Consider the following 11,069-nt stretch of genomic DNA (forward strand, 5'->3'; position numbering starts at 1 on the left):
ATGGGTCCTTTGAAATCCTTTAGAAACAGAGTCTACTTCCAAACAGTGAGGTCAGTAAGAAATATGGAGAGCTGCTACCTGATGCCTACCTGGCAGAACCCACAGAAGTCCATGCATGCACCCATCCCTTTAAAACCACAGAGCAGGCTGAGGTAAGTGGAAACTCATGGTCGAGGGCCTGCCGAGAATGAATTATTTGAAGCACGGCATGGCTGTAGCTGAATGCCCAACACCACAAAGGTACCAGAAACGGAATGTGACCAGGTTAAGCAAACCTCTACTGGGTCACAGGAATGTGAGCCAAATGGGACTGCATTTGACACTTTAAGGCAAGGGAAAGCAAAACAAGGAGGGTGAAACAACGCTTGGGCCATCACTATTAACCACTGCGCCGGACGAAGTACATCCACCAGCACTGTCCTGCTTTATTCTAAACCTCCATTATTACACTTGGACTCCAAGTTACACTAGAAAGCAGGAATTTCCATATAAGCAGCAGGCACCTGCAACTCTGACATATCTGACATTAATTCTCCATAGCTTAATGGCCCAAAGCCTTGGTGGCATATTGGAATAACCTGGAAGCTTTAAAAAAAACACTGATGCCTGGATTCTACCTAAAGGGATACTGACTTGATTGGTCTGGGGTGCAGCCATGCTTGAAAACCATTGCTGCAGACGTACTCCAATTTTAACACACCATCATATCATAATCCCTACATATCAACTGAATGCCTACTGTGTATAAGGCTCTCTATGAACCTAAAGGGTTGTACATTAAAAGCTGATTATCAAAATTATAAGCAAGGCATTAACTCTGCTCTACGTCAGACAACCTAACTGGAAAAACAAGTGAACAGGAAAAAAAGACAAGAGAAGGAAGGAAGGAGGAAGGAAATAGATGGAGGGAAGAAGGAAGGAAGAAATAAAGACAGGGAGAAAGAAAAAAAGAGGGAAGGAGGGCAATAAGGAAAAAGTCTACTACGAAACAAAACTAAAAGGCATCATGAAAAATTAAAGAGTTTACACAAGAGTGTAGAAATAGTAATAGTTACTATCGGCCAAGGGAAGGGAAAGGAGTTTCCTGGAAGATGTGGCAACCATCTGAAAGTTAAAGGATGCGTAGAATTTGGACAAACAGAATCAGAGGGGAAAAGGCAAAAAGAAATAAAAAGCTGAAGGAAATGACAGAAATAAAGACCAGGGCAGGAAAAAGTACAGTGATCCAGTTTGGATGGCACTTACTGCACATAAAAGAGGGAAACGTGATGATTACCCAGGCCAAGCTGAACATCCTAGAACATCCTGACTCTTAGAAGTTTGGCCTCATTCTATGTGCAACAGGGAGACATCAAGAGCTTGAAAACATGGTGATGAGGTAGAAACCCAGTCAGGGGTGGTCAGGGCTACCCTGCAGAATGGGAGAAGGAGCAGGAAGGTGAAGGCCACGGTGAGGTAGTGCAGTGGGCTTCTCATCTGACTGGATGCAAGGGAAGAGCGTAGCCAAAGATGACTAGAGCTTCAAACATAGATCACAAGAAGAAAGATCATCTCAATAAAATAGACTAGGCAGCCAGGAAAGGAGGAAAGATGTTGCTGAGTTCAAGCTTTGTGACACAGTCAGCTGAGGTGATTATGTGACAACCCCGAAAGCCTTTTAATATCCATACCATGTTTGCAATCCATCCCCACATTGGGGACCTGAAAGTCAGGAAAATATCTGCATTTGGAGATTCAGGATACAGCTCTGAAGAAATGAAGAAGTCTCCATTTGGAGAGGAAACTGCAGTTTCTAAGATTGTAGAGATGAAACGGATGAGCGAGATGAGTTACCACAGAGAGTAAGTCCCCAAGATTGGGTAGACAAGGTCAAAAAATCACCAGGCAAAAGGGGTGAAGAGCACCCTAGGTTTCCCTTCCTTCAGAGGTATACTGTGGACTTAGGCCCACTTCATCTACTAGCCCCAAAGGGACATTTTGAAAAGTGCGCAGAAGCTGACTTTCTTCCCAACTGCTTATCTCAATATGTCGCATTTTGGGGGGTTCAAATTTGTAAAATATTACAACCTCAACGCCCATCCAGCCTACTCTAGTAATTTTTAAAAACTTCAAAAAAAATTTTTCCTGAATTGGCACATGACTGCTGTTACCATTTTGTGCGGTCTCTTTGTTGGCAAGCTGTCAGAGAAAAAGCCATTTCACATTGGATGCTTTTTCATTAAAACCCCAGTTCTACTGTCCATCCCAAAGCCCTACCATAACATCCTGCACACTCTTTACTCCCACTCTACCTGTTATCACTGAAGTGACAGACTTTTTTTAAAGCAAAACTAGAGATGTAATTGGGGGCTTTTTTTTTTTTTTTTCCAGGACAGTGTACATTTTCCAGATTACCACACATTATTATAAAAGTGGAAAAGGGATTCAGTCAGACTCATAAGCCTTCACCAGGATACTCAGTAGCTTGGTTTAAGTCCCAGACAATTCCAGGATCCCATGTACCCGTGTTCTAAGTAACAAAGGGGGATTTTCTTGTTCCCTTTAAGGGGAGGGAGGGAGAGAGAGAGGAGGTAAAAATGAGAAGTGACTCCAAGTACACCCAGACAGTGTAACCAAAAGCAAGCAAACTGATGTGGGCATCCGAAAAGGGTCCTGAGTCCTGGAAGAGCCATCAGTGTTAACAACAGCTATGACCTCTTGGAGGGTTCAATGTTTCACCTGCTTTAACAACCACTTGGTCCAACACTAGCATCTTAGAACTGAAGAAACCCAGACCCCTTTCATGATTTGAAATTCCAAGATTCTATGTTCCTAGGTTTATACCAGGCCTGGGGCCTGACTTTCAATATGACCCTCAGGAAATGTCAATAAACCCATATTCAGAAATAGATATCACATGTGGCTCTACATTCATTATTTTAATTACATCTAATCATTTCCGAATGACATGGATGCTGTTTCCTGGCCATTACAGACATGTGTATTCACACTGTATATTCATCTGCCCTAAAAAACGCCGCCAGCCCCAACGTGCCATTAGCTAAAAGAGCAACAGGACTTAGTAAATCTCAAGCATGTTTTATAAACAAGGTTGTGGCAAAAGTGGGTAAATACAGACGAGCACAGGTTAGTGTTCAAAAACTCACAGGACTTAAAATTTCCTTTTTTGGCAATTACGTTCTGATTCTGTATCACTTATTTTTGAACATTCTTACTCTCCCCTATTGGAGTCAAGCTTATAGGCCAGACTCTATACGTGCATTGTCACCCAAAGAGTATTTTGGTAATAATCACAACTAAGGAATGAAGGATTTACTGTGAGATATTTTCTATATTTTAACATAAACAAAGGAAATCTCACAAGGTGTGACTGACTGCACCCACCAGCTCAATCAGGAATGGTATCACTATGAAATCAGAAGTCCCCCACACCTCAAGCAGGCTGACACCAGGCCCATATTCCAAGGCTGCAGCTGACCCTTGGCTGTAATACCAATCGACCACATGTGTGGTGGATAGGGCTACTAGAAGTTGCTCTAATGGAGGCAGAAATGACCACAATAACAGGACACTTAGCAAGTCCTCTGTCACACCAAAATGCCAAGTGAGGAAAACAAAAAGGACTCAAGGCAGTAGAACTCATTCTCCAAATCAGCAGCTGCAGATAAAGGCAACCCAAGATCATGACCATTTTTAGGTAAAAGCATGTGCTGGTAATGGCAAGACTTCATTTATTTTGGGAACTCTTAAACTAAATTGAAAAAGGGTGGTTTCTCAAGTGGATGTTCTAGGGTGAGCACACAACAGAACGGGGTGGCGGAGCGCCTTGGGCCGGCCTGCCCAGGTTACATGTGACATCAATGATGAGACACTGTACTGTTCCACTGGCTAAAACCATTAGTAGTTGTAAAACGTCCTAATCACTGTACTTGTGAAGATCCAGGAGTCTGGGTTAAAAGGCTTCTACTTGTTTACGCTAAGTAAGCATTCAGATGATTCAGGAAAACAAAGGGACTTGTTCCGTATAGAGACTAACTCTCCACCCCTCCCTTCTGGCACCACTCAGGTTAAATTGTGGAGCTGTCCTAAACTTTCAGCAAATCCCGATTCCAATACACATGCTCACGGATATACTGAGTGCACCAGAATCACAAAGGCGTTCTCTGCATTGGCCAGTGACAGGGTCCAGCATAGGCGAAGAAAAGAAAAGAAAACCCTTGCACACTACTACAAACTGCAGAGACCCTTGCACACTACTACAAACTGCAGAGATAGGGGGCATCAGCTATTCCAACAACATGAGCCAGTGGGGGCAGGCCAGAGTAAACGGTACTCTTCTTCGCGCAATGGGCACGGAGTGATTCAAGAAGACTGCAATGCCTTCTTGTACTCAGAAAGTTAAAATCAGGAATCCTCTGAAGGGACAAGAATCTGAAGATTTATAAGAGGGGCTACTAAAAGCCCCATTAGGACCCTCTCTAAACTCTTCCCATTTAAGCGGAGAGGCAAATAGCCCCCACTGGCATTTATATTTAGAATGGGCTGGAAGAGAGGAAGAGCCCACATCTGAAGGTCTCTGACATACCCATGACATAAATCATTTCAGGGTAAGGCTGTCACCGTGCATCTTCTGCTCTGCCCTTTAAATGGATTGGACCCCAACATCACATTCTCCTCGGGGTAGGGAGTGGGGGGTGGGAGTTTCATGGAGAACAAAGAAGTCACCACTTCCTTTATCCTCCCACGAAAGACAGATGTAGTAAAAATATCTGCAGTGTAACATCCACTCACTTTAAAATACTGAACTGCAAACAGGTAGACCGAATGATAATGTTTGTGAGCCCCTAAATCTACACAAAGATGTATCTACTAAAAAGAACATAGAAACCAGTCTATTAAAGAAAGGCTAAGTGTGTGATTGATTGCACTTACATGTGCTCTCATTTGTAAAGCTACATTTAGTGGTTGCAACCTTATATAGAAAATCTGAACAACGGGACAGTTTTCATATTTTTTTTTTCATCACTGTTTCAAATTAAAAAAAAAGATTTATGGTAACTGAAGAGCACACAAATAACATACAAAAAGAAAAAAAAAAAAAAAGCCAGCTATTTTATCCTTTCAGTGTGGTTAGCAAGGCTCCTTTGTGTCTACAAATTTCCCTGGGTGGTGCTGTTGCCAAGAAATTCTAATTCATGACAAGGTTTTCTGCAAATTGGGGACAGAGGCAAACCTGCAGATGCAGAGACCCTATAGTTGGCTTTGTCTTTCTGGCTGAGACAGCACCTGGCTGCTCAGGCCTGTAGAAGTCAGTGCAAAGGCAAGATCACCATAAAGAGGAAGAAGCAATGTAGCTCACAGAACAAACCCCATCCCTTGTATCATGAGGCTGTTCTTGGAAGGCAACCATTTTTGTAGGTTGTCCCCTAGAGATGCCTCATATCAAAGGCCCTTGTAAAAAGCGTTCCACAGTGCCTGAAACCAAGATGAAATTGCAGTGTTATGGGGACACTTTAGTTCGTACAGTAGCCAAGTATGCCATTAGTTTAAAACAATGGGGGAATGGGGGAGGAGGGAGGAATGTTCTATGATTTATTTATTTGTTTCCAGTAGCAGTGGAAAATTTTTCTCTGAGCAAAAAGGAGGCCTGAAACTGACCCCATCTGCCAATTATGAATCAGCATTAACAACAAGCATAATTCCATAAGAGTTTTCAAGTAAACATACCATGCTCCTCAATGGCATGGAGCAAAGCTAAGTGCAAATAGGACTCAGAACTTCATTACTTGACCTGCACTCGTGAAAGAGCAGACTAGGTTTACAAAATCTATCCAAATTCTACAAGTCTTTGTAGCTTCTTGGGAAAAAATAACCAAGAGTATCATACCAAATCCTTTTTATTTTCCAAGTCAGCAGTAAGTCCAGAAAAATCACGACTTCTACAGGCAACAAAACTCGTGAATCATCAAGTGGCACCCTATAAGCTATTCCGGCTTCTGTCCTACCTTTGACTTTTTCCTACTTTTGCTCAGATGGCTCTTGGAAAATTTCCTGCAGGTTTCCAAAGAACCGAAGGCTGGTAGCCTTAAGAGTTGTGCGTCAGCTGAATTCCATAAAATAACAGACCACATAAGCACAGTGTAATTTACAGTTATATGACAGGCAGAGATGATGTTACTTGGGCCGAGTGCTTAAGTATGCAGTCAGAGCCCAGGAATGGAGAGCTGTTAATGCAGGATGTGCATCTGGATTTTAAAATTACACCGGCAATGATTTTCAGAGTTGGAGCTGTAGGTTGCTAAAGACATCACTGCTTGAAAGCCCAATGTCAAAATGACAACCCCCGTGACAGGAGGACCATCCCAAGCTCACTGACTGTTAAGCAGGACAATTATTCCAGGCCACAGTTTAAAATAAAATCCCTAAAGAGTCCATCCTTAATTTTCAAATGCCCAGATGTTCTTGGGTTTATTATCCAAGCCACTCTTTCTCTACAAACCAAATCAGATTATTGGAATCTCTGTATTTCGCTCATCTCCTCAAGGCCAGGTACACTGTTCACTTTCAGAGAACATCTAATAATTGCTCCTCATCTGACCTCTAAAATCTGATTACCCCAGAGCATCAGGAAACTTCCTCCTGCCTGGGGGTTCTTTGTAGCAATCTTCTTAAGCCATTTTGAGCAAAGGAGTCTCAAAATTTCACCATGTGATGGTTGACTTGGCCCCGACAGTTGCATATAACCATCCCCCCTCCTTACACAGAAGCAGCAAGAGGGAGACAGGCCGGCAGGGGCGGGGGCAGGAGAGGGAGGAAGGAAGAGATGGAGGTTGGAGGTTTTGTCATCAGCATGAACTTAGAGTCACAGTCACCTTTCAAGAGAGCAGTTGTGACTACAGGGACCAGAGCAGAGAGCTCCTTAGAGCGATATCTTCTTTAGCAGAGCTTCCCCACAAGTTATATTTCAGTGTGGCCTATGAGCCTGCCTCTCAAATAGCTTGGCAAAGGGTTTTAAAGGTAAGAGTAGTTGCTGGTTGGGGAGGGTTAAGTCAAGAAGGAGGGAGGTGTGTGTATTGGGGGTTGAGTGGGGGGATGAGATTCCTTGGCCTGCAGATAGAAACTGAGCTAGAGGTTCCTTGACAGAGGCAAGTAGAAAGGGTTATGGAGAGGAGGGGGAAGGAAAGCACAGAAGAAGGCTTCCGAGGAAACAAGAGATCTAATGCATCCCCTAATTATCCAACCAGTGATGTTTCTTTACAGATCCAGACTCTCTCCTGGATGGTCTAACCAGATCTAGAAAAGCAGGTTTCCTCTGGAGAGGCCTTCCCCCAAAGCAGGCTTTACTACTGTGAAAACTTGAACCAAAACAAAGTTGTGTGATTCATCAGGAGGGAACGCTGTAACAAATAAAGCCAACTTTTTTTTCCCTCCAACACTGCTTAACAGTTAGTCACAAACAAGGGCTGCCTTGGGCAGGCTGACTAAATCAACAGATTCCCTACCCTAACCTGTCTAGACAGTTGTTAATATGCAACCGGTTTGACACCAGTGGGCTGACAACGTGAAAGGAAAGCTATTTCAGAAAATGAAACTCTGGCCACATTTTGGCTTCCTGAGCATGTGAAATAAAAGGAGGACAAGATCAGACCCTTCCTGAGCTAGTCTCATTAGGGATGAGGGAAAGGATGCACTGAAGGAACGCCTTGCGCTATGAATGCGTGAACTATGTGTGCACTCAGAGACAAAGTCGAGGGTCTCTGCCGGCATCCTTGGACAGCAATGGATTGTGGCCACACAGACAGCAGAGGCCAGCACCTGGAGGAAAACTCACCGCCTCTAATAAGGGCAGAAGAGCAACTAGTAACAAAGGTACAGTCAGAGGATCGGCTTTGCCTCTCCGCTCCCTATACGCAAACCCAAACCTCACTCGCTAAAGCAGCAACTGTTACATCCCCGCCTCAAGCGGGCAAATCCCGCTTCGGATCCTGGCAGAGGAAATTCAGCCGTTCATTAGCCTTAACAAGCTGCTGTCACTGGGTGAAGTTACATGAACAGCCACACACCAAGCCTCTCGCAGTCCTCCCCAAGGGCAGGCTGGTTTCTTCAAGACGGACTGTGCGAGTTCACACTTCCAATGTGCAAATCCAGACTGTCTACTTGGACGTTCCATGGTGCACACTGGAGTATTTTTAAAGAATACCCATGCCCCCCCCCCGCCCCCCACCCACCATCTTTCCTGCAGAGTGTCCCTTCAGCACTTCCTAATCCTTGCTGAGAAAACGACTGTTTCCGCAGCCCATCTAGCACTTTCCACTGACCAGCACTTTCTTTATTCCACTTCACAAAGCCCAGGGAACTTGTCACCAGACCCACTTTGCCCTCAGTGGGATGCCTAGCCAACTTGGCATCAGTGCCCTTCAGCATCTTAGGAGTTTCTTAACTAGTCCTCTAAGACAAAGTCAGAGGCGTGGAAGCACACACCACCCTTTGTCAGAGGCTGTGCCTTCTAACCAGGGAGGGACAACCCCCCCAAACAAAAAAGAGAAAACAAGGATACATATGGAGGCATTGCACTGGGGAAATCTACAGTGCATGGTCAGCATTAGAGAGATACATCTTCCCATCGTCCTCCTAGATATCCTTGAGTATCTTTTGTCACTGGGCTCCTCTCCCTTCTGCCCACCTTCTCATCTCAAAATCAGTTTCTATCTTTTATTGACACTCGCTCATTACTGGGAAAACACTCCGCTAGGCTCCTACCTCCTGACCCCCATCTGACGGTCGTCAGCACCAGCTGAAAGAACTGAACCTGACTTAAGGTACCAAGCAGGTAGAGCTCCAGCCATGTAGGGACGCAGTATCCTGTCATCCATGGCCCATAAAGCCCCAGACCAGCTTCCCACCCGGTTCCTCCGAACCCCAGAAGTTACGCAGGTCTGTGCTGGGGACAGTGAGCCCGACAACGTGTGCGCAAGGATGTGTGTTGGTGACTGAAACGCAGGCAGCTCAGACCGGCTGCTCAGCTCAGCACACTAAGGGGTTAGAGGGTGGGTGGAGAGGTAAGCGCAGAGGACTGTTTCCGAAAACATTTCAGACAACAAACAGCCAAAAAAGGGGGTAAAAAATAAAACAAACAAACAAACAAAAAAAAAATTCAACCCCAAGCCCACACCAACGCAGCCCCTGCGTCTCCGCCGCCACCACACGATTTACACAAGTAATTTAAATCATTCACCTGCTGCCAGGTCTCCTCCAGGGATGGCAAAGCTGAGAAGTAGCCGGTGTCGTGGACAAGTTGTAGCTCCTGGAATATACTATAACTAGCCAACACGTCCATGCTGCTGCTGCCGGGCAAAACGGGAGGAGAAACCCTCCCCCGAACACAGTTGGGTCTGTTTGTTTGTCAGTCTGTCTGGCTCACCCCCCAAGAAGGCAGACATCCAGTGGCCCTTTTGTTTTGTTTTGTTTCAGTCAACTAAAAAGGAAAAAAAAAAAATCAATGCAGGAGAGAGGAAGAGAGGAGGTGAGAGAGGAGAGAGTGAGTGGGGTGGATGGAGAGAGGCATCCAGCATGTACAAGTGCAGACGGCTGCCAGGAAAAGGGGACTTCTCCACGGGAGTAACAATTCCCTTCCAGGGCTCTAATCACTCCAGCTCGTGGATCAGGAAGGGGGATGCAAACTCACTGACACGAAGCTGCCATCTATTTCTGCAGCGCTGTTCGCTCCTAATGCAATCTTTGCTCTTTATTTTGGGAGGTTGCATTTTTTTTTTTTTCTCGCGATCGCTTCTCTTCCCCCCCTCCCCTCCCCTCTTCTTCCCCCCCCCCCCCCCCTTCCCCCCCTCCCCCCCCCCCCCCCCCCCCCTCCTTGCTAGTTTGTAGTCTCTCCCCCCCCCCTCCTTTTCTCCTCCTCCTGCTCTTCCCCCTCCCCAAACTACCCCCCCCCTCCGCCCGGCGCTCCGCGCAGCCGTGGGATCTCGGAGGAGGGCGTCCATTAGGCCGCGTGTGACCATGTAAGGTAAACAGGGGGCTCATGAAGTCACTGAGGACCAATGGGGAGCGCGGAGCGGGGTCCGGGGCGGGGCTTGGCTCGGGCGGCGAGCGCCGATTGGCAGACTGCGGATCTCCCTGCTGCCTTACAAGGCGGTGCGAGGCGAGCTATTTTTAGAGGGCTATATAAGGGGGCTGAGGCGGCTGCGCGGCGGCCCGGGAGCGCGAGCGCGAGGGACGGGGAGGGCCGCGGCGACACTCACGCCGGCTCCCGGGACGCCGAGGCGGCCGGGCTGGGGCCACGCGGCGGCCTCCGACCCTCGCTCCGGTGCCTGGCGGAGCCCTGGGCGCCCGGAGCCTGCGCCTCTCGGAGGGGTGGGGTCGCGTGTCGCCGTCCTGGCGGTGACGCGGCCGGTCAGGAGGTGAAAGTCCAGAATGCGGGGTTAGGATGCCTCCTGGAGGAGGAGCGGGGCGGGAGCCCGGCGGAGCCGCCGTCGGGGGTGGGGGAGGAGGCCCTGACACTTCCTACTCTGCCTCCCTCCGGGGCCCGGGGGCGGAGAGCCGCGAGGGAGTGGCGTGCAAAGGAGGGCCTCACTTAATAGAAAACAAACCGAGGGGGGAAAAAAAAGCAAAAGGCACCAAAAGCCCCCTCACAAATTGCCCACAACCTGCCCGGACGCTGGAAAAAGCGCCCGAGGAGGAAGTGGCACACAATGGAACCGAACAAAGGGGAACAGCGTCGAGCGAGCAACCTGCGCCCGCCCCCCGCGCGCAGCGCGCAGTCCCCGCCCCGCCCCGCCCCGCCCCGCCCCGCCCCACCCGCGCCACGGTGCGCGCCGCCGCCGCCCCCCGCCCGCCGGCACTGCGCTGGGACCCCGCGGGGGTTCCGCGCCGGGAGCCAGTCTCCCAGTTAGGGTTGATCGAAAGGGGACGTTTCGCTGGAGTGTGAGTCACAGAGAATGGAAGACGCCCGGGTAGACGCGGAGCGCTCGCAGGAGCCGGCCGCTTGGGGATGGGGGGATGGTGTTCAAACCTGAAGCTCCCCGAAGTGGCTTCGGGAGAAGTGTCTGCCGAGCTGC

At 47.9% G+C, this 11,069-nt stretch overlaps 1 protein-coding gene across 1 annotated transcript in view; it reads right to left on the reverse strand.

Annotated features, from left to right (window-relative positions):
• KLF7 (KLF transcription factor 7) overlaps positions 1 to 9,790 on the reverse strand; it is a 90,027-nt gene extending 80,237 nt beyond the window's left edge. The window contains exons 1-2 of the mRNA XM_059393316.1: positions 9,686 to 9,790; positions 9,236 to 9,475 (exon numbers count right to left, since the gene is read on the reverse strand). Of these exons, the coding sequence (XP_059249299.1) occupies positions 9,236 to 9,337 (102 nt within the window). The 5' untranslated portion in view covers positions 9,338 to 9,475; positions 9,686 to 9,790. The remainder of the gene's footprint in view (positions 1 to 9,235; positions 9,476 to 9,685) is intronic.
• Positions 9,791 to 11,069: the final 1,279 nt, after the last annotated feature.

This window comes from Mustela nigripes, chromosome 3 (genome assembly GCF_022355385.1).
Source record: "Mustela nigripes isolate SB6536 chromosome 3, MUSNIG.SB6536, whole genome shotgun sequence".
Lineage (NCBI taxonomy): Eukaryota > Metazoa > Chordata > Mammalia > Carnivora > Mustelidae > Mustela > Mustela nigripes.